The sequence below is a fragment of the Carcharhinus amblyrhynchos genome, unplaced genomic scaffold (genome assembly GCF_965287045.1).
Source record: "Carcharhinus amblyrhynchos unplaced genomic scaffold, sCarAmb.v2.hapA chromosome_316, whole genome shotgun sequence".
NCBI classification, from domain to species: domain Eukaryota; kingdom Metazoa; phylum Chordata; class Chondrichthyes; order Carcharhiniformes; family Carcharhinidae; genus Carcharhinus; species Carcharhinus amblyrhynchos.
The window spans coordinates 152,156-175,848 of NW_027650056.1; the positions used below are offsets into that span (position 1 = coordinate 152,156).

Sequence of the window (23,693 nt, forward strand, 5' to 3'; positions counted from 1 at the left end):
TTATGAGAGAATAATCAGTTGAGTCAGTAGATTATTTTGAATCGATATGCTGAATGTTTTTAAGCCTTTATTCTCTTTCTTTTTGGCAGTAGATACACCTTCAAAGTCACAATCGTATCAACTGATTATAGTTTACCAGAGCGTGTGCGAGTTGATTAAGGGATTTTATAGGGAGTTGTGTTTAGCCCGGTGTCTCTGAAATCTCATTGTACTCCAGTTTGAACGAAAAGGCTGAAAGGTTACTCCGGACTGTAATCTCCTGGAATCTAATTCGTAAAAGTCCACAAGAGAAACTGAACTGGCAATTCGAGTCCTTGGGGCAGTTGATGTGGGACATGACATCAGTGCAGCCAGGCCAGGCATGTTTTTTTGGGAGCGTGTAGAGAAAGTTTTACTCTTTCTGTCATGAGATTGCACTTGGGACCCTAGGGAAGGAGTGTAGAGTTTGTTGCATCCCCTGATTAAATTTCCCGCTGAAAGGTATACAGAACATCCTGCAGCAATCCAGTTGTGTGTGTGCAATTCGAATTCTGATGTGATTCTTTTTATTTCTGTGACCAGGTGATAGCAGAGGAGATGCAGGATAAACGGGCAGCAGTTCTACAAATAGAAGCGAGAAACCTGGACAACAAGGTGCTGAAGAATACACTCAGGTTTTGTGATAGCCACCATCCTTCTCTTGTGAAGTGTGGTTGTAATGGAAGGCAATGATAATTCATAAAATGTAGGAGCAGAATTAGGCCATTCGGTCCATCAAATCTGCTGCGCCATTTGATCGTGGCTGATATGCTCCTTGTCCCCATTTTCCTGCCTTCTCCCCATAATCTTTCAACCCATTACCAATTAAAAATCTGTCTAACTCCTCCTTAAATTGACTCACTGTCCCAGCATCCACTGCACTTTGGGGTCGTGAATTCCACAGATTCACAACCCTTTGGGAGAAATAGTTTCTCCTTAACTCTGTTTTAAATTTGCCGCCCCTTATCCTAAGACTATAACCTCTCCTCTTAGAAGGTCCCACAAGAGGAAGCATTCGCTTGATGTCTAATTTATCCTACCTTTCATCATCTTGTATACCTCAATTTTATCTTCCCCTCACTTGATGAGTGTGTCTCCCAGGAAGAAGGAACACAAGGAGTGGGTTGTGTATGGGTGTTGTCCCACCTTCCTGATGGAACAAGCCCTTCCCTGACTGGTAGTAAAGCAGAGACTTGCTTACTGATTTCAGAGCTAATTGTAAACCTCACCCTGAGTTGATAAACAGCCCATTTCTCTTCCCCCTTCTCAATCCGCACGTTTTCACCTTACAGTTGGGTGGTTGTGGATTTCTGCCAATGCCTTCAGGAGCTGCCAGTTACAACCATTCCTTTCTCTTCACTGGTTTTATGAGAGTGAGTTACAGATTGAATCTGAAACACTCCTTCACAGGGCTTGAGTGACAAACAAACTGTCCAGTCAAATTAAAGCAAAACACTGCGGATGCTGGAAATCTGAAATAAGAACAGAAAATGCTGGAATATCTCAGCAGGTCTGGCGACATCTGTAGGGCGAGAAAGAGTTAACGTTCTGAATCCACATGACCCTTCTGTAGTGTCATATTGAACCTGAAACATTGACACTGCTTGACTCTCCACAGATGCTGCAAGATTTGCTGAGTTTACCCAGCATTTTCTGTTCTAGTTTAGTTTACTTTGCAGACCTGGGTTTGAGTTGAGTGCAGGAGTGATGGAGATGAATGTCTTGCCTTGCTCCTTGACAGTGCAGTGCCATCGTGGCTGTGACTTTCACGCACCCTGATTCCACACTCTGTGGGCACTGGATGAGCTGTCAAAATGGGATTAAAGTTATGGCTGGTGCAGTGAAAAAGGCAGTGTCAGCACCTTGTCGAAGTCTAAACCTACCCTGTCGCTGACCTTGAGACAGATTGATCCTAACCCTGAATAAGATGAAGATAAATCATTTAGCCTGATGTTGGTGGGAACGTTTGAACGTGTCGACTATTTGAATTTTTTTGGTGAATTTGGTTTTCCTTTAAATCTTTTCAAAGGATTTCATGGGGAAATCGGATCCTTTTCTGGAACTGTACAGACAGGGAGATGGTGATAAGTGGCAGCTAGCTTACAGATCAGAGGTAAGGACGTCCTAATGTAACCAATACTACCTCTAACATGCCCGAGGCACCAGAAGAAGGCTGTTTGCCCCATTGTGTCTTTACTGTATTTTTCAAAGAGCTATCTAATTCCATCCACTCTCTCTCCACAGCCTTTTTCATGTATATGTATGTATATTTCTATACGTTTCATTCTATGGGGAGGCATTAGCCTAGTGAATCTACATTTTCTGGGTTCTGAGTCCAGGCCTGTAGGTTACAAACGCAGCAACATAATTTACATTCAATACAAGGGGAGACAGTGGCCTAGTGGTATTATCGCTAGACTGTTAATCCAAAAACTCAGCTAAAGTTCTGACAACCTGAGTTTGAATCCTGCCATGGCAGGATTGTGGAATTTGAATTCAATTTTTTTTAAAAATCTGGAATTAAGAATTTACTACCGTAAAGTCACTACCGTACCCTCTTCCACTACCTTCCCTGGCAACGAGTTCCAGGCACCCACTACTCTCTGTGTAAAAAAAAAAAAATCTGTCTTGCCCTCACACCTTAAACCTGTGCCCCCTAGTAATTGACTCTTCCACCCTGGGAAAAAGCTTCTGACTATCCACTCTGTCCGTGCTTCACGTAATCTTGTAGACTTCTATCAGTCTCCCCTCAACCCCTGTCGCTTCAGTGAGAACAAACAAAGTTTTTCTAACCTCATAGCTAATGCCCTCCATACCAGGCAACACCCTGGTAAATCTTTTCTGAACCCTCTCCAAAGCCTCCACATCCTTCTGGTAGTGTGGTGAGCAGAATTGAACACTATATTCCAAGTGGAGCCTAACTAAGGTTCTATAAAGCGGCAACATGACTTGCCAATTTTTAAACTCAGTGCCCCGGCCAATGAAGGCAAGCATGCCGTATGCCTTCTTGACTACCTTCTCCACCTGCGTTGTGACTTTCAGTGACCTGTGTATCTGTACACCCAGATCCCTTTTGCCGATCAATATTCCTAAGAGCTCTGCCATTTACTGCATATTTCCTATCTGTATTAGACCTTCCAAAATGCATGACTTCACATTGTCTGGATTAAATTCCATCTGCCACTCTCTGCCCAAGTCTCCAACTAATCTGTATCCAACTACATCCTCTGACAGTCCTCACCGCTATCTGCAAATCCACCAATCTTTGTGACATCCACAAACTTACTAATCAATCCAGTTAGATTTTCCTCCAAATCATTTATATATATTACAAACAGCAAAGGTCCCAGCACTGATCCCTGAGGAATGCCAGTTGTCACAGCCCTCTGTTCAGAAACACACCCTTCCCCTGCTACCCTCTGTCTTCTTTGACTTTGGGGGCTGGGCAACAGATTGGAGTCCAGGAATTGTTTATGTTAGAGCAGGAAGATTAAGGGATGATTCAACCAGGATATTAACAATAGTGAGGGGGTTTGATGGTGAATAGGGAGATACTGTCTGCATTGGCAGGTAACTAGATGGCACATCAGAAATAACTGATGGAAGCAGCAGAGGGTTGGTAAGAATTAATGTTGCGATCTGGAATGCACTCGGTGAGAGGGTGCTGGGAACAGGTTGCAAGCAACTTTCCAAAAGGAATTAGATAAGATCTCTGGTGAATATTTGGAGGGCAGTGGGGAAGGAGCAGTGGAGTGGGACAAATGGATAGGTATTTCAAAGGAGTGATACTGACACAATGGGCTGAATGGCCTCCTGTGCTGTTAGATTCTATGGTTTTACAAAAATTACTTGTGGCTGATTGTGGTGGAGAATGTTCTTCCTGAACAGCTTCTGGCATCATTCTCCTGACTCCTCTGTTTCTCGGTTGCAGGTCATTAAGAACAACCTGAATCCCAACTGGAAGACATTTTCTGTCTCCTTGCAGTCGCTATGTAACGGAGATATGGAGAAGCCCATTAAGGTATGGGTGCCTTTTTCTGTGCTTTCTACAGTGAACAGTGAAGCATCCCTCCTGTATTGCAGGATGTTTGTGTTAGTGAATTAGGCAGTGCAGGAATTCAGTGAATATACAACACTGGCACTGGGTGATTGATGGGGAATGGGCTGTTGTAGTTGAAGGAGCTGAATGGGTTACGGAGGAGTTCACGCACTGACTATTCTGCACAAAATGATGTGACTTTAAGCTGTCTCAGTTCCTTGGCTTTTCTGTGGCCTGAACCACAGAAGCAGGAGGAAGCCATTCAGCCCCCCAACCTGTTCTGCTGTACGGTGAGAACATGGCTGATCTGTACTTTAACTCCCTCCATCTGCACTGCCTCCAGTTACATATTGAAGAAAGTACAGGTTGGAAACCACTTGGCTATTTCAGCTCTAGCCTGCTGCTAATCCAGCTTGTTGTGAACTGTCGTTAGCCCGCTGGTTACTGATGGACATTGGACGTGGACAGGGCCATGGGCGTCTGTGACACTCCCAATAACCTTTCAGCAGCCTCCCTTAAGGGTCAGACACCAGCAAGATGGACATTTGGGTGATGACTGAAGATGCCTTTCCCTCTCCCTCATCTGAGTGGGCTGGTGGGATTCTTGCCCCAAGTAGGGTGTTGGTGCTTTATCCCAGGGTGAGTCACTGGGATGTTTTATCCCTCCGTGATGGGTCCAGACCTTCAGCTCTCGGGTGCCCAGGGAGATGTTTGATGATGTTGCTACACTGACTCCGTGTTTGTTTGAAATCAGGTGGCTTGTAACGATAAGGATGAGAGCACGGGTTCAGATTTGATAGGGGAATTCACTGTTCCACTCCAGAAGCTGTTGGAAGCACAGAACCAAGTGGTGAGCCTCTCTCTAATTATCCTTATTGGCTGTCCTCTTTCCTTGTAGATCAGCTGCTCTGACTATGATGGTGACGGCTCACATGACCTGATAGGTCTTTTTGAAACTAACTTCTCTAAACTACAGCAAGTGGAATCTGGGAGTCCGGTGAGAATTTCCTTATTTCTCTCTCAATTCTTTACAAATGGTATACTATTTTCTATAAAACCATTCTGAAATAACTCGGTGCACCCTCTGAAGGTGTTGATCTGTTGTTTGCAGTTATTGTAAAATTAGGCAGTGGCCTTTAAATTTATAATTCTCTGTTTGTGCTTTTCCCTCGCCTCCCAATGGCACTTGTTCATGTGTACACACGTACATGCTCTCACACGCGTATGGGCATGTGCTTTATTCACACTTGTACTCGCGCTCTCTCTTTCTCCTGCTTTCCCTCCTACTCTCTCCTCCTCGCTCCCTTCTTTCCTCCCCCCTTTCTCTGTTTTTATGACCCTGCGGTCAGGAGGAGAGCCGTGTCACCAGCAGACACAAGCGGGCCGGTTCAGCGCACTTCCGGCAGGCAATGGATGCAGTTTAGAGACTCAGTCAAGGGAAGGCTGAGGAGGGAGATGAAAATCACATTGACATTATTGGGGTGATGCTGGTTTTGTAAGCTTGGTATTTGTGGCACATTGGCCCAGACCTGAAGCTGGCCATTCTGCCCGTTGTAGTCACGCAACTCGGGTGGAGGGTGACGTTGTGTTGGGACTTTTTAAAGCCTCCATATTGTGTTAGGAAGAGAAACCAGGAGTCCCATTGATCTGAATGCTGCGTAAGTATGGATAATGTGATGGACATGAATGCTGTTTAACTAGAGAGATCGTCTTGTTTGAGCTTCTTTGGGGGGGGGAACGGGGCAGTGTGTGTGGATAAAGGGAAGGTTCTGAGAACATTGCCACATTTGCGACAGGATATTATTATTGTGGAGGGGGGATAATTGAATCCACTGATGGTCACAGACTCAGAAGGAAAGTTTGTATTGCCCTTTCCAATCTGAGGAGGACAGGTGAGGGGGGGGGAAGTGTCCTGTTCTGAGGACAAGGACCTGTGTCCTGCAATATTGCTGAGTATTGATTGGTATGTTTCTCTCCTGAAGATCGAGTTTGACTGCATTCACCCCGAGAAGCAGAAGAAAAAGAAAAGCTACAAGAATTCTGGTGTTATTCGGGTTCGATCCTGTAAGGTACGTGAATCCTTAATCGAGTTATCTGGGAGATACCTGAATTTGTGGGACAGTTTACCCTTATAAAGGGAAGCTGATTGGCTGCACTGGTGGCCATTCAGTCCCTCAACCCTGTTACATGGGAACAGGAGACAGTGGCATAGTGGGAATGTTACTGGACAAATAATCCCGAGACCCAAGATAATCCTCTGGGGTCACGGGTTCAAATCCCGTCACAGTCGCTGGTGGAATTTATATTTAATTAATAAAAAAATCTGGAATTAAGAACTAATCTCACTAATAGTGATCTTGAAAAACATTGGTGAACCCATGGGTTTTTACAACAATTAGCACTGTTCTTCAGGGAAGGAAATCTGCCATTCTTACCTGGTCTGGTCTACATGTTGACTCCAGAGCCACAACAATGTGATTGACTCTAAAATATCCACTGAAATCCCACAGTTGTATCAAACTGCTATGAAATTGGAAAGACCGAAACCAAACAGTCCACCTAGCTCTGACCTAGGCACCAGAAATACAACAGGGCACCCAATTCTGTCAACCCTGCAAAGCCCTCCTTACTGATACCTGGGGGCTTGTGCCAAAATTGGGAGAGCTGTGTCACAGGCGAGTCAAGCAACAGCCTGACAGTCATACTCACAGAATTATACATCACCAGATAATGTCCCAGACACTGCCGTCACCATCCCTGGCTATGTCCTATCCCACCAGCATGGCAGACTCACCAGAGGTGGTGGCAAACTGCTATACAGTTGGGAGGGGATTGCCATTGGAATCCTCAACATTGATTCGAGACTCCATGATGTCTCATGGTATCAAGTCAATGGGTGAGGGACTTCGTCACCCCAGAACGACCATCACCGAGGGTGGTTTGATAGCTCCACTACTGACCAAACTCTGTGAATCCTAAAGGACGTGCCTGCTGGGCTGGGCTGGGTCTGCGGCAGGTGCAAACCTCACCAATCCACCTGTGATAGAGTCATCTGTCCGTAACACCGCTGGTCGGAGCATCGCACAGTCCTTGTGGAGACAAAAGGGTGGGATTTCCCCATCCCGCCCGCCATGGGAATCATAGTGGGGGGAGTGTGCGGAGGTCCATCGACCTTGGATTTTCCGGCTTTGGTGCGAGCACGGCCAGAAAATCCGGCCCAAAGTCTCTCCGTTGAGGATGTGCTTCATTGTGTGGCTCTGTCGTTGTGCTGAATGGGACAGATTTCTAACAGATACAGCAACACAAAATCTGTATCAACCTGGTGAAACTACAAGACGGGATCACTTGCGTGCCAAACAGCAGAAGTGGCTCTGGGCAGAGCTAAACGATGCCACAACCAGCGGATCAGATCGAAGCTCTGCCGTACATCCAGCCATGAATGGTGATGGACAATTAAACAACTCACTGTACAGGAGGCTCCACCAATATAACTATCCTTACTGCAGAGAGGACAGAGTCTGTATGTTTAAGGCTGTGATAGATTTTTGATCAGTAAGGGAATCGAGGATTACGGGGAAGGGGTAGGAAGGTGGTGGACATGAGGAATGTCGGATCAGTTATGATCTGATTGAATGGTGGGCCAGGCTGGAAGGGCTGAATGGCCTCCTCTCCTATTACTGATGTTATGGTAATTCTTAATGATGGAGGAGCCCAGCACATCAGTGCAACAGACAAGGCTGAATCATTCACAACAATCTTCAGCCAGAAGTGCCGAGTGGATGATCCACTTTGGCCTCTTCCTGAAGCCCCCAATATCACAAATGCCAAACTTCAGCCAATTTGATTAAATCCATGTAATACTAAGCAGTATACAAAGGCACTGGATGGGCAATAAATGCGGGTGCAGTCAGCAACACCCACATCCCAAGATTGAATAAATAAAAGTTAATGTTTAAGTATTCAGTCCCATGAGCCTGTTGTTTAGGAGCAGGAAGAGCCCATTCTGATCCTCCAATCTGCTCTGCCATTCAGTGAGATTATGGCAATTTCTCACTCCTCTATTCCAATCCTTGATACTCTGGCCCAACACAAATCTCATATCTTGCCTTGGAATGGTTAATGGGCTCCTAGTATCTGCTGGTTTTTCAGGGAGCCTTTGCGTGGAGGGACATAGGAATTAGGAGCAGAAGTAGGCAGTTCACCCTTTGAACCTGCTCTGCCATTCAATCAGATCATGGCTAATCTCTCCCTGCTCTCGAATCCACCTCCCCACCTCTCCATATCCCTAGTCCTTTTTTATATGGGGGGGGGGGGGCAGAATCTGCCTACACGTTTCATCTCGGTGGGGACTAACCTGAGGATTCTACCCCATTTTCTGGACGACTCTAGTGTAGAATCCTGACGGTGCAAAAGGAAGCCTTTCGGCCCATCAAGTTTGCACCAACCGCAATCTCACCCAGACCCTATTTCTGTAACCCCACATATTTACCCTGCTAATCCCCCTGACACTAAGGGGCAATTTATCATGACCAAACCCCTTAACCCGCACAACTTTGGACTGTGGAAGGAAACCGGAGCCCCTGGAGAAAACTCTGGCACAGGGAGAACATGCAAACTCCATACTGGCAGAGGGAAGTGGTTGCCTGCCTTTACCACATTGAATTGCCTTATCAACAGACTGACTGTTATGAGTTGTACTAATCCCATCTTGTTTAATTTCACAGATAGAGACGGATTACTCTTTCCTGGATTACGTTATGGGAGGCTGTCAGATCAATTTCACGGTGGGTAAATTTCAATGCTGGTTTGAGTGAGTTTGATCTCAGCAGGATGCTGGTTTGGAGAGTACGGTGCTAGCCAGCAGAGCGCGGCGCTCACAACCAAGGAGGACATTTTTTTTAAAAGTTCAATCGAGTTGGTTGAGAGGCAGATGCAGAGGGACAGTTCTTTTATATATTGCAGGGTTTTTTTGATTTAAGTAGTATTGGTTTGTATTGTGTATGGCCTCCTTCTGCACTGTAGGGATTCCATGATGCTATGATGATGACATGACCACATGAGACCACTGGAGGGCTGAGCTGAACAGAAACAGCAGTATATTTGCTAGATTTTCCAGCTGATTGAGGAAGAGCCAGAATTGATTAATCGAGACAGTGTCATTGAGGTTTACAGCACGGAAACAGGCCCTCAGCCCAACTTGTCTATGCCACCCTTTTGTTTTAAACCCCTAAGCTAATCCCAATTGCCTGTATTTGGCCCATATTCCTCTATACCCATCATATCCATGTAACTATCTTTTTAAAAGACAAAATTGTACCCACCTCTACTCCTACCTTTGGCAGTTTGTTCCAGGTACTTACCACCCTCTGTGTGAAAAAATTACCCCTCTCGACCCTTTTGTATCTCTCCCCTCTCACCTTAAACTTATGACCTCTAGTTTTAGACTCCCCCTACATTTGAGAAAAGATATTGACTATCTAGCTGATCTGTGTGGCACATTATAGACCTCTATAAGACCACCCCTAAGACTCCAATGCTCCAGAGGAAAAAGTCCCAGTCTATCTAGCCTCACCTTATAACTCAATCCATCAAGTCCTGCTAGCATCCTTGTAAATCTTTTCTGCACTCTTTCTAGTTTAATAATATCCTTTCTATAATCGGGTGACTATTATAGAAAGTATTCCAAGTGTGGCCTTACCAATGTCTTGTGCAACTTCAACTAGACGTTCCAACTTCTGTATTCAACATTCTGACTAATGAAACCAAGCATGCCGAATGCCTTCTTCACCACTCTGTCCACCTGTGACTCTACTTTCAAGGAGCTATGAACATGTATCCCTAAATCTCTTTATTCTTTAACTTTCCCTATCACCCCACCATTTAACATAAGAAATAGGAGCAGGAGTAGGCCATCTAGCCCTTCGAGCCTGCCCCGCCATTCAATAAGATCATGGCTGATCTGTCGTGGCTCAGTTCCACTTTCCCGCCCTCTCCCCATAACCCTTAATCCCCTCTCTTATCAAGAACCCATCAACCCGCTTCTTAAAAATATTTAGCGAGGCAGCCTCCACCACTTCAACGGGCAGAGAATTCCAGAGATTCACCACCCTTTGAGTGAAGAAGTTCCTCCTCAACTCCGTTCTAAACCGCCTCCCCCTTATCTTGAGGCTGTGCCCCCTAGTCCTACTGTCTTTTTTGAGCGGGAAGAGTCTTTCCACCTCTATCCTATTCATCCCATTCATCATCTTATACGTCTCAATGAGATCTCCCCTCATTCTTCGAAACTCTAACGAGTACAAGCCTAGTTTATTCAGCCTCTCCTCATAGCTCAATCCCCTCAACTCCGGTATCAGCCTAGTAAACCTCCTCTGCACTCCCTCCAGGGCCAAAATATCCTTGCGCAGGTGCGGCGCCCAAAACTGCACACAGTACTCCAGCTGCGGCCTCACCAATGCCCTATACAGCTGCAGCAAGACCTCCCTACTTTTATATTCAATCCCCCTCGCTATGAAGGCCAGCATCCCATTCGCCTTCCTGACCACCTGCTGCACCTGCAAGCTGGGTTTTTGCGACTCATGCACAAGGACCCCGAGGTCCCTCTGCACCGTCACCTGCTGCAGTTTTGGTTCCATCTACCAAAATGCATCACCTTGCATTTATCTAAATTAAATTCCATCTGCCATTCGTCAGCCCACTGGCCCAATTGATCAAGATTCCGTTGCAGTTGGAGATGATTTTCTTCACTGTCCACTATGCCACCAATCTTAGTGCCAACTGCAAACTTACTAACCATGCCTCCTATGTTCTCATCCAAATCATTAATATAAATGGCAAATAACAGTGGACCCAGCACCAATCCCTGAGGCATTTTTCCTAATCAAAAGTGCAACTCCCCTTCCTCTCACTTCCTGTGCTATCTTTCCTATAGCATCTGTACCCTACAATGACAACAGCGCATGGAAAGTAAGATAGTGAACATGTTTGGTGGACCTCCCCTCCTGCGAGAACTGATATCTTCCTGTGAAAGAGTGCGAATCTCTCTCTCTCAGGTGTTGCTTGACTTGTGTATTTGTGGCAGCTTTTATTTTGGACTGGTCAGTGGCTTGTAGTCATCACTGGACTGCAGTGATGTCGAAAGGTGTGGTTAAAAATGGACCAGATCAAACTTCAAGTTCATTCAGTCCTTGCCTCCATAAAATCATTCGGTTTGTATTTATTGTGAAATAGTAAACCATAGATCAATGTGGAAGGAAAGAGAATTGGTTTGATGGGCACTGGAAAATGAAAATCTGAGGAGGTGCAGCACCACCACAGGTAGGAGGGTACAATTACAATGTGACACGTTTACATTGGCAATTTCATTACAAATGTGAACATTGGAGTGTTGACAACAGAAGTTTTGCAAATGGGATGTGTGGATGGACTTCCAAGTTTTTTTAAATGGGATAATGTTTCTTACTTTGTCCTTTTTTATTAAATGTGCTTTACAATTTCTCCCTCTTGCAGGTTGGTGTTGACTTCACTGGGTCCAATGGAGATCCCCGCTCACCAGACTCGCTGCATTACATCAGTCCAAGTGGAGTCAATGAGTATCTGACTGCCATCTGGTCTGTCGGGCAGGTTGTGCAGGATTACGATACGTAAGATTCTTCGCTCTGTTCCAGTTTGGTTTCAAAGCATTCCTGATGGTGAAATGAGCAATGGGCTGTCTGCATTTTGCTCTGCCTCATCACTCTCTTCTTGTTTCCACAGAGATAAACTCTTCCCTGCATTTGGATTTGGTGCGCAAGTGCCCCCCACGTGGCAGGTAAGAGCGCCGAGAGACACAGTCTTGGGGTGAGGGGGGAGGTGGGGGGTCGTGTCCTGGTCTTTGTGAGCATTATTCTAGATGCTGTATGACTTTCCCCAAATCAACATCTGCTTATGTTTGGTGTTCGTTAAGATTTCATAATGCAATTATCAAGTAAGAACTTGCAGTTAAGTCATAATGTGGACAGCGCGGTGGCACACTGGTAGCACTGCTGCCTCATGGCACCATGGGCCAGGATTCAATTCCAGCCTCAGTTCACTAGCTGTGTGCATTTGTAACGTCATTTGGATTGGTGTTACTTTAGACTGTTGATCTGGGAGAGAGAGCAGTGGAGTCTGAAATCATTGGGTAGTGTAGGACGTTGATCCAGAGAGAAGGAGCAACGCAAGCGGCAAAAACACTGCGGCTGAGGCAATTTCAGTAAGGAATGTTTTAAATCTAATTGTTGTTTTCTACTTTGCTCAGGTATCCCATGAGTTTTCCTTGAATTTCAATCCCAACAACCCATACTGCCAAGGTAGGAAATTTCTCCATCGATCTGAAGTAGAATTGGGTTATTGACAGGGAAAGGACACATGTTTCCTGTACAGTGTAACCTCCTGGCAAATCTGCCTGTCCAGATTAGGTTTCATTGCGTTCAATGCCACCTGGGTATCATGGAAGGAGCCACATATATTCCAGATTGGAGCATAGGAACAGGAATAGCCTGTCCCACCATTCAGTCTGAAATGGGCACCCACTCATGGTCCTAGACTCTCCCGCTAGGGGAAACAACCTCTCAGCATCGACCCTGTCAATCCCCCTGAGAATCCCATATGTCTCAATAAGGTCGCCTCTCATTCTTCTCAGTTCCAATGAGTACAGACCCAACTTACTCAACTTCTCAAGAAAATCCCTCCCTACCCAGGTTCAACCTAGTGAACCTTCTCTGGACTGCCTCCAACACCAGTATATCTTCCCTTGGATAAGGGACCTAAACTGTCCAGTGTTCCAGGTGTGGTCTAACTAGTGCCATATGTAGTTTTAGCCAGACTCCCCAATTTTTATACTCCATTCCCTTTCGAATAAATAGTCATGATGATGTGGTTTCAGAGCCTTACTCCTTCATCAGGTGAGTGTGGATTTGTCTCACCTGATGAAGGGCAGTGCTCCGAAAGCTTGTGATTCCAAATAAACCTGTTGAACTTTAACCTGGTGTTGTGAGACTACTTACTTTGGAATAAAGACCAAAGTTCAGTTTCCCTTCCGTATTACCTGCCGAACTTGCATGTTTGTGATTTATGCACGAAGGTCCACAAATCCCTCTGAGCTGCAGCTTTCTGCAGCCTTTCTCCATTTAAATAATGTTCAGCTCCTTTATTCTTCCTACCAAAGTGCAGAACTTAGCAGATGGAACATAATGTAGCAAAATGTTAAGTTTTTACCCACTCACCTAATATGTCTATGTTCCTCTATAGACTCTTTCGGCTTGTTTTTGTGTACATTCACTTCCCTCGTTCAAATGATTGATAAATATTTTAAACAATTCTGTCCCCAGCACTGATCCCTATAACACTATATACTAGTTACAGTTTGCCATCCTGAAAATACCCCGCTTATTCCAACTCTGTTTTCTACCATTAGCCAATCCACTATCCATGCTAATATACTACCTCCAACACTATACTCTTATCCTATCAAGTAACCTTTTATACTATACTCATCAAATGCTTTTTGGAAATCCAAGCATGTTACATCTACAAGTTCCCCTTTATTCTGATTGTTACCACCTCAAAGAATTCCAATAGCTTTGTCAGGCCTGATTTTCACACCATGACCCATGCTAACTCTGCTTGATAATACTGTGTATTTCTAAATGTTCAGCTATTACATCCTTTATAATGGACTCTTTTGCCCCTTGATCAGTTAGTATTTTTGGAATATTATTTGTCTTCCATGGTGAAGATTGACGCAAAGTATTTGTTTAATTCCTCTGTCATTTCCTGGTTCCCCATTATTATTTCTCCAGTCTCATTCTCGAAGGGAACTGTTTGCGCTTTGGCCTCTCTCGTCCTTTTTTATATATTTGGAAAAAGCTCTTGCTATCTGTTTTTATATCATTTGTTAGTTTTGACTCAAACGTTGGATTTGACCTTTGTGCTGTGCTATTTGAGTTGGATGAACAATGCTGTCTCTCTGTATTAACAGGGGTGCAGGGTATTATTGATGCGTACCGCAATGCCATTGTCAACGTGAAGCTCTACGGACCGACCAACTTCTCCCCCATTATTACTCACGTGTCCCGATTTGCTGCAGCTTCCGCTCAGCAAGCGACTGCCGGGGTAAGTACCGAGAGCAAGGCACACAGCGGGTAGTGAGGGGCAATGCCAGATCTGTGCAGAGAAAGCGCTCTCCACATAACCTGCCTGCTTTACAATGAAGGGCTGGGATTGGTCATCTAAGTATTGATGATGAGAGAGCGATTTGATCGAGTTGCTCAAAATCCTGAGTAAATAAGAGAGAGACACTCTGACACGAGGGTCAGTAACCAGAGGACAGCAGATTGAATGTTATTGGTGCGGAGGGTAGATGAGGTTCCCCGGTAAGTTGTTGTGATCTAGAATGTGCTGTTTGGGTGATGGAAGCAGATTCAATCATAAATCCTATTCTCTTTTTGGAAGTTATTTTGATTCATTCCTGGGATATGAGCATCACTGACAAAACCAGCATTGCTCATTTATCCTCAATACACATGAATAAACAGCAACTGAAGATGCAGAGAGGCTGGGGCTCCCCCCCCACCCGCCCCGGTGTCGAATGTTTGTCGAGGCACTCAGTTTTATTGTGAGGAGAGATACTTGTTGTCTTGGAGATATTTCTCTAACCTGATTGTGCCTGATAAGGGACTGCGGTGACTGACAATTTTGAAACATGTTGGATTGAAACCCTATTAAGTTTTCGGGGTGTGGGTGTTGCTGGCTGGGCCAACATGTGTGGCCCATCCTCAGCTGGTCTGTAGGTGACTCCAGTCCTGCATGACTCGGAGGTGGTGGTGTTCTCATGTCTCTGCTACCCTTTGTTCTTCTAAGTAGCAGAGTTCCTGAGCTTGTCTTTGGGAGGTGCTGTTGAAGGAGCCTTGGCAGGTTGCTGCAGTGATCCGCTTGACCAGTAGATCAGTCATAAAGGGGAGGTCTAGGTTTTGATTAATGGATTGGGCTTGTCCACAGGCCAGCAGGGACCTGCGTCATTCCGAGACAATAACTGAGTTCTGTGCTGGGATGGTGCCATTACCTCCAGTGGGAATGGCCTGCAGTTAGTGGGAGGGATCCAGGGTGAGGAGGCTGGGGTGAGGTGAGCCTCACCAACAATGCTCCACCCCTCAACCCATTGCAAGGACGTCTCTGGGGGTGTACAGCAGAAATGACAGGATGTGATGGCCTCCACAGTTGAATAGTTGCACAACACTCAGTTGTTGAACAGCCTGCTTGGAATGAAGGACTGGAGGGTGTTCACCTGTGAAACTGACACCCCCACCACCACCAAACTTTCCTCCATCCTCGTAAAAGCTATCCCCTAGTGAAACGAGAGTCAGATTTGTGGGATCTTTCTGTGCATGTAATGTTAATAATGGTGGGCTGTTTCTGATTTCTTCCCCTACAGCAATATTACGTTTTGTTAATTATCACTGACGGGGAGATCACTGATCTGGATCAGACCAGGAACGCCATTGTAGAAGCCTCAAAGTTGCCCATGTCCATCATCATTGTTGGTGTGGGCAGCGCAGATTTCAAAGCCATGGAGTTTCTTGATGGTGATGATGGGGTCCTGAAGTCACTGGCTGGAGAGCCAGTTGTCAGGGACATTGTGCAGTTTGTGCCCTTCCGACAGTTTCAAAATGTAAGTACGACAGCCTGGAGTTTAGAGCATTGGCAGAGTTACAGCCCGCCTCTGGGGAATCTCTAATAATTTAACCAAATACCTTCACTCAGTGTGTCAGTGGAGTTGTGATTCCAGGTTCCATTCCAAGATACAGACTGACACTTGGCACGTTGAGCTAGGCCCTATCTATTCATCCTATCCCCCTCAGTGGGAAGGCCGATCATCGGGGGTGTAGATATCAGCTGATTGGTATAGGGATCAGAGGGGAGTTGAGGAATAACAGGAGGGTGGTGGGAGTTTGGAACCCGCTGCCTGAAAGGATGGCAGAGCGCAGCAGCACTTGGAAATGTAAGTGCTGAAACAGTACAAGCTGCAAAGTGGAATGTGGCTGTCTGACTGGTTTGGGCCAGTATAGACACAGTGGGCCAAATGGTGGTCTCTGTACTTTTTAATCTATCTTGTTCCTGTGTCCTGGGGAGTTATCCCCAGTGTCCTGTGCAATATTTACCCATCCACTACATGAGTGGAGTATTTAGTGTTTAGCACCACTGCCTTACAGCACCAGGGACCCAGGTTCGATTCTGACCTTGGGTAATGTCTGTGTGGAGTTTGCACCAACCATTGTAATCCTGTGAAATGCATGCATTTCCACTCCACACTGTTTTATCTAACGTAATTTCTTACTTTTTCCATTAGCGATTGTTTTACATTCATGATTCTTGTCCTAGCAGACTTGTGGAATATCTCTAATCGGGACTGTGTCTGTTGTGAGATTGTGGGGACACTGATGTGAAGTCAAGTCTTCCTATCGATGGTCATGCTAATTTTCATTTCTCCTTTCTCTTTCCACATTCTTTCTCAGGCCCCCAAGGAAGCTCTGGCCCAGTCTGTCCTGGCTGAGGTGCCCAAGCAGTTGGTGTCTTACTTCAAGATGAGAAAGCTGGCACCACTCAATCCCCCGAAACCAGCCCAGTAACCGTGACCAGACATGTTAGATACTGCGTTCAGTACGATGCCAACACCCTCTTCACCTCTGTGCATCACCCAGACAGCCTCATTAGGACTCTTGAGACCAGCGATTGGGTCAATGTCTCTCTCTCTGGTCACTGATGCATGCACACATATACACAAGCGCACACACACAGGCAGACCAAAAATTTGAGTCCTAGAGGTTGTTGAAGAATTTTCTTCAATGTTTGACCTTGGTGCAGAAATTCAAAATTAGTTTTCCATAAGTATCCTGTGTTAACTCCAGGATGCCCGTGTCTGCTCACTGGATATCCAGGAGGACTCGGTAGATACCCTGGAGGATTGGCAATGCTACCATCCACATGATCTAACTACTAACCTACCTTAGAAACAGAACCTTTTACTGCCCAGTGTTAGGGGGAAGAGGGTGAGGGGTTATGCGGGCAGTGCAGTTAATCCTGGGCCCACCTCTCAGTATAAGATGTTTGAAGATTTTCTAATGCAAACCCACCTGACTGTGTTCCTTGATTCCATCTCCACCCCCAGCATGTTGCTTGCCTTTTAACTCCAGCCAGGGGACACAGAAACCCCAGCTCCACGTTGGGTTTGTGAGGTAGGCAATCCTTACAGCTTGTGTCAGCCTCTGGGTCTGGATTCACCCCGGGTTCAGGTGGGACCAGGAATGCACGAGCCTGACCTGTGATGTTGTGTCTTCTCCTGGGTCACTGGGTTGACTGTGCCTATCACAGCAATCAGAACACTGTTAAAGCAAATATCGACTCACACTGTCACTGAATCCTCTGTTGCCTTGTATAACTAACTTCCAAAGCTTTATTGATTAACAAGCACTTTATATAATTATCACTGCTGGAGTATGCAGGTCACATAATCAACTTGCTATCAGTGGCAGTCACTTTTAGAATGCTTTCTTACATCTTACTGTAAAGAGTGAATGTATGAGGATGCTGCCTTCTACAAAACATGTTACTTTTCTAACTTTTATTTCCAGCTGCTTTTATTCATGGATCAAACTGGGATTTTGTTTAAACATTGTCTTCTGCCACTCTCTGTTTCACTGCTTTCTGATCCTTCTGTCAGTGGGCACTGTTCAATGTTTGACTGTTAGCAGGTTAAGGATGAAGAAATTGCCTAAAATACCTTGGAGAGGAAACAAAAAATGTATTTTTTTGCCCCTTGAAATGTCTGTCAAGTTTTTTTACTTTGAATACTGTGTTTTTGTACCTTATGCAACGTTAAAATGCAAAACGGTCATTTTCTACTAAGGAACGCTGGGATGGCTGTGTGAAAGCAGAGATGGGAAGTGATCCCAATTTGCCAAAATGAATAGTTGGAATGTTTCCCATTTGACTTTCCACAGGAGGAAGACCCTTACCACCTTTCCCTGGAATGGTAGGGCTGCCTCCAACAGCTCCCTCATCTATTGGCAGGATTCATCAGCAGAACCTGTGAATGAGTTAGCTCAGTCTGCAGCCCGCCCTCCCAACATAAAACCCTAAACCTTTAGTGGATACCCTAATACATCAGTGGATTACATTAGACCAGTACTGTTGTTGCAAAAAGTTCACAGTGAGTGTTACCTGTTAACTTGCCCTTCATAAACTGCATGCTTCCTGTTGACTCTCTGTCCCAGCCACTTTCACAATGATTTGTATCAATCTATCCCACACCTTCGTCCACCTTAACCAGCTTGTGGAACTGGAGCATGGACCACTTGGTCAGTCTGAGATGGTCAGCACAGAGGAATGCAGAGTGAACAATGCTGAGTGTACAGGAGCTCTGATGGAACACACAGCATACATTGAGGAGCTGGTCACTTCTGTGAGGTTTAAGGACACCTGAAACAGTTTGTATCTGTTGGTGTTTTCTACTGAGCTCCCCACCCCACCCCTGTCCTCTCTGGTTTGCAGCCTCTCCCTGCTGGGCCTGGTGCTTACACGCGGTGAACCCCTACCCCCACCCCGATCAGCCTGTCGTTTCCAGTTTCACGTTACACGTTTCAGAGGCAGCAGGCACAGGCCACACACTGTCTATTTCAATGAAAAGTTTCCCCGCTTACCGTGAGGCACGAGATGTACTCGTACCTGTGACCCACCCAGATTCTTTCCTTTGCTATATATTTGAATGTTTGTGCCTCAGGTGATGTGTGGAAACGGCAGAATCTCTGCTCTTTAAACGAGGCGAGTATTCTGCCGATATCTCGTTGGGGATATCTGTGTGCTGTGTGTTTTGACTCTCCACTTCCCGTTCTGCCAAGGTGGGTATGGAGCTCTTGGTGTGTCACTGCTCACACATCTCCTAATGCCACTGTTCCTGTTGGGGGGGGTGATGCAGAATGTGTGATCCCCCAGCACATGCAGCAGCTGTTAAAATCCAACAACTCTTTAGATTCCAAGTGTGATGCTGCCCCTCGCACGCTGTCCAACTCTGTCATTCGCACTCCTTCAGCTGGAGTGAAACAAAGTTTATGTAGAGACCGTCTCTGTTGCTGTCTTTACAGAAATGGGACAATATGTCTGAGAGTGTCTGTGCTTGGAACCCTGCAGTTTATACCCAACAGTATTTATCCAGTTTTAGTCCCACCATTTCTAATTGTTTGTGCAGCTGCCAAATCACGGAATGGAAATGTGTTATTTATCATATGTACCCTTATAAAATAGTTCACAAAATTCTAAGCCTGTGTTAGATATCTCTCAGATTTGAGAAGCGGAAGAACAGGAGTATTTGACTTGGTTCCTCAACTGTTCACCCATTCCTCTCGTTTGTGTCTCTCTTCCCAAATCTTCTCCTTCTCCCCTTCCTCCTTTTTCCAAAAGTACAAAATCAGAGGATCCCATTGAGACCAAAACAAGCCATCTTTAGTAGAACATGACCAGTTAGGAACTGTTTTTACTACAATCATTGGTTTTGAATATATAACTAGAAATCTGTGTGTGTGTAAATCATTGAGTAATGTGATTAAAGCAGAGAAATTATGTACACGGCTTCATGCTACTTCATTAATAGAAATTGCATAAGATCGTAAGAAGCAAGAGCAGGAGGAGGCCATTTGGCCCTTTGAGCCTGCTACACCATTCAGTAGAATCATGGTTGATATGATCATGACCTCTTGTCTATCTCACTCGGCCTTGAATAGATTCAATGACCCAGCCTCCGCTGCTGTCTGGGAGAGAGAATTCCAAAGGTTAACCATGCGCTGAGAGAAAAATATCATTACCTCCATCTTAAACAGCAACTCATTACGCTGAAACTGTGCCCCTGATGCTAGACCCTCCTATGTGGGAAAACATTCTCTTGGCACCCACTCCAGTTGAGCTGCTTCATGATCCTTTACTAATCTGCAGCACCTTTGTGCCTGTTCCTCTTAGACCAGGAAACCTGGTTGATGCCGTTTTCTCCAAAGGGATGATGTTTAGTTAAACGTGGGTAAGATGCTGACATTGAAGAGTGAACCAGTGGCACGTTGGCCAACTGTGTCTCCAGTTTCTGTTGGTCAGTCTGAATTAACTCCTGTTGATAACCGGATGGTTTATTTTGCACAAGCCAGTATTTTGTGTAGCACTATCTTTACAATCACTTACAAACATCTTAGCTTTTCCAATATTTCCAAACAGTGACCATGACCCTCAAACGCTGCAATGTTTCCGCAGCAGCTTTGAGTTGGAAGTTTTGAGTGCAGCAGCAATCTGACCATCGTTGCTGTTACTTGGCTGGTCTTTACCTGTCTGATTACACATCTGTAATCCAATCTGCCCCTTTACTGCATTAAAGATGCTGCAATTAACAGAGGTTCCTGTAGATCCAGGTTTGAGGCATGGAAGGGATGGATGAGAGGAGAATGGGGAGAGAGTAAATGAAAACTCACATGGTCCAGGGTCCTATCAGCCACATTGGGGAACGTCCTCTACTGGGGAAAAAGGAAGATATCTCCGAAGTACCAGTGTGGAATTAATGACATCCCAGCCTGCCTGTGATTGAATGAAGAAAAGTTTCACTTGTAGCACCTTGCTCAGCATTCATCATCACTATTTACATTTCCATTGTCCTATTACAGCTGCTCCCACCTCAGTTGTATAAATCTTGTTTGATTTTCTTTGCTTCTTACTCTGACGCAGGATCAACTAGATTCAAAACATTGGTTCTACTCTCCACAGATCAGACCTGCTGAGATTTTCCAGCATTTTCTGTTTTGTTTCAGACTCCAGCATCTGCAGTGTTTTGCCTTGATATGAGAGGACGGCACAGTGGTCAACACTGCTGCCTCAGAGCGTCAGGGACTCAGGTTCAATTCCAGCCTCAGGTCACAGTCTGTGCGGAGTTTGCACATTCTCTCCATGTGCATGTGGGTTTCCTCCCACAGTCCAAAGATGTGCGGGTTAGGTGGATTGGCCACACTAAATTGATCGGAGTGTTGGGGATTAGCAGGGTAAACGTGAGATTATGGGGATGGGGCCTGGGTGGGATTGTGGTCAATGCAGACTCAATGGGCCAAATGGCCACCTCCTGCACTGTAGGGATTCTGTACGTCTATATAGAAGTTTCTGTTCTGGATATAAACTGTTGTTTGAAACATTGCCAAGAAAAACTACAGCACAATACAGGCCCTTCGGCCCACAAAGTTGTGCTGAACATGTCCCTACCTTAGAGATTACTAGGCTTACCTATAACCCTAAGTTCCATGTACTTATCTAAAAGTCTCTTAAAGAGCCTATCGAATCCGCCTCCACCACTGTTGCCGGCAGCCCATTCCACTCGCCCACCACTGAGTGATAAACCTACCCCCACATCTCCTCTGTACCTACTCCCCAGCACCTCAAACCTGTGTCCTCTTGTAGTGATCATTTCAGCTGTGGGAAAAAGCCTCTGACTATCCATTGTCAATTTGTCTCACCTGATTCAGATGCTGACAAGGAAAAAATAAATCACTTGTTCCCATCTGTGAATAATTCCAATTAGTCAGATATTCCTTTCTGTAACACTCTGGGTGAAGCATGATAGATACTACACCCTCTGCACCCCAACATGTGTTTAGAAAGTGCCGTCATTGTAGTAAATAGTCAAGGGGGTTTCACAGGAGCAAACAAACTTTGACCCTTAAGATGTAGGATTAGAAGGCAGCCATTCAGCCCATCGAGTCTGCTCCACCATTCAGACTGATCTGAAATTCTTCACCTCCACTTTCCTACCTTATCCCCATAACCCTCGATTTCCTTACTGATTAAAAATCGGTTTATTTTAGCCTTCAACATGCTTAATAACCCAGCCTCTAGTTAATGACTCTGAACCTTAAAGAAGTTATTTAGACAATTTGATCAAAATGGGTTGGAAGGAGTACCCACAGAGTGAGATGGAGCAGCAGAAGTCTGGATTGTGCAAGAGGCCAGAATAGGCGGAGTGTAGAGATTTTGGAGGTTTGTGAGGCTGGAGGAAGTTCCAGAGTTACTGCCCTGCCCTGGATCACAAGCAGGGAATCTGGGCTGAAGTCCCATTCAGTCCTAGATTTGCCGTATTGCACCAGTTTTCTCTGAGAAGTAAAGCCAGTAGCACAGGTCAGGTATTCAATCTTAAGCAATCTCCTTCAGAGTAACTGAGAAAGATGCAGTAAAGCAAAAGTAACTTCCTCCTACCTAGGGGACAAACACTTCCAACGCTGTCTCAGAATAAATACCACCTCACACTCCTTGCTGCAGTAAGCTGAACCCTATTAAATATTGAGTCTGGGATTGGTGATTGTTAAAACAGCCGGTGTGCTGCTCTGTGAGGAGAAGGTGAAGAACTTCCTTTCTGGGGATGATCAGGAAGGGGCTGTTCCAAAACAGAGTCATTTCACTCACCACATCCTCACACCAACAAATGGGAAAAGCTCTGGAACTATCAGCTACAGCCTGCCATGGTTACAAAGCTGAGTTAGATTTCTGCAAGTATTAGATTCCAAATGGCCTCCCCATTCTGCTCAGAATGATTCAGTAAGGGCACTTTGTCTTTGGGAGGGGTGGGGAGGGGAAGGGGGCTGTTACTGCAGGGAAACCAGGAGTGTGAAGTGGCATTTATTCTGACAGTATTAGAAGTGTTTGTCCCATATATGTGTGTGTGTGTGTGTGTGTGGGGGGGGGGTGGGGGGGGGGGGGGGGGGGGGGGGGGGGGGGAGGCGGGGAGGCGGTTAGTGTAGGAGGAAGTTTGTTCTTCACTGTATCTTTCTCAGTTGCCATGAGGGAGATTGTTTGAGATTGATGCCAGGGATTGGTGATAGCGTGCTGCCCACCATGTTGATCTGTGTCTGTGATCTGCCTCGGCGCTCATTCCAGCGGTGACTGAGGTACCAGAGTGTTAGGGGTTGGAAGAAGGACCTTTCCACAGGGAATGAGCTTTGGGATGCATTGGCTAAATGGTAATAGGTACTGTTAGCCACCAGGGAGCAGCAGAGACCCACAACAACCTCAGAAAGTAGCTTTTACATAGAAGATAGGAGGAGGCCATTCAGCCCTTCATCTGCTCCACCATTCATGGCTGATCTTCCAACTCAACAGCCTAATCCTGCTTTCTCCCCATAACCTTTAATCCCATTCACCCCAAGTGCTCTATCCAATGTTTTGGCATCAACTGCTTCCTGTGGGAATGAATCCCACAGGCTCACCATTCCGAGTGAAGAAATGTCTCCTCACTGCCGCCCTAAATGGTCTACCCTGAATCCTCAAACTGTGACCCCTGGTTCTCGACTCCCTTCATATCCTTTAATCTTCAGATAAATATAATTTATTTATATATTGTTAAGCAAAACATCCCAAGACACTTCACGGGAGCATTAACAAACAGAACTTGCCACTGAACAGAATAAGGAAACGGGTCAAACTTTGGTTGAAAAGTTGGATTTTAAGGAGTGTCTTAAATGAGGAAAGCAGCGGCGAGGGTTAAAGATGTTCCAGGAGCTGGAGTCACGGCCAATGATGGCCCAGCAACTAAAACCAGCGATGTTTAAAGGGG

The 23,693-nt window shown here is 45.5% G+C and overlaps 1 protein-coding gene across 5 annotated transcripts in view; it reads left to right on the top strand.

The window, feature by feature from the left end:
* cpne1 (copine I) overlaps positions 1–19,689 on the top strand; it is an 88,272-nt gene extending 68,583 nt beyond the window's left edge. For 4 of the 5 annotated variants that reach the window (XM_080183500.1, XM_080183502.1, XM_080183503.1 and 1 more), the window contains exons 5-16: positions 562–633; positions 2,048–2,131; positions 3,950–4,039; positions 4,956–5,054; positions 6,040–6,126; positions 8,782–8,841; positions 11,564–11,697; positions 11,810–11,864; positions 12,333–12,384; positions 14,055–14,188; positions 15,507–15,743; positions 16,588–19,689. In XM_080183500.1, coding sequence (XP_080039626.1) covers positions 562–633; positions 2,048–2,131; positions 3,950–4,039; positions 4,956–5,054; positions 6,040–6,126; positions 8,782–8,841; positions 11,564–11,697; positions 11,810–11,864; positions 12,333–12,384; positions 14,055–14,188; positions 15,507–15,743; positions 16,588–16,701 — 1,218 coding nt within the window. In that variant the 3' untranslated portion in view covers positions 16,702–19,689. Of the gene's footprint in view, positions 1–561; positions 634–2,047; positions 2,132–3,949; positions 4,040–4,811; positions 4,908–4,955; positions 5,055–6,039; positions 6,127–8,781; positions 8,842–11,563; positions 11,698–11,809; positions 11,865–12,332; positions 12,385–14,054; positions 14,189–15,506; positions 15,744–16,587 lie in introns of all 5 variants that reach the window. The other variant, XM_080183504.1, reaches the window with a different exon arrangement.
* The last annotated feature ends 4,004 nt before the right edge of the window (positions 19,690–23,693 follow it).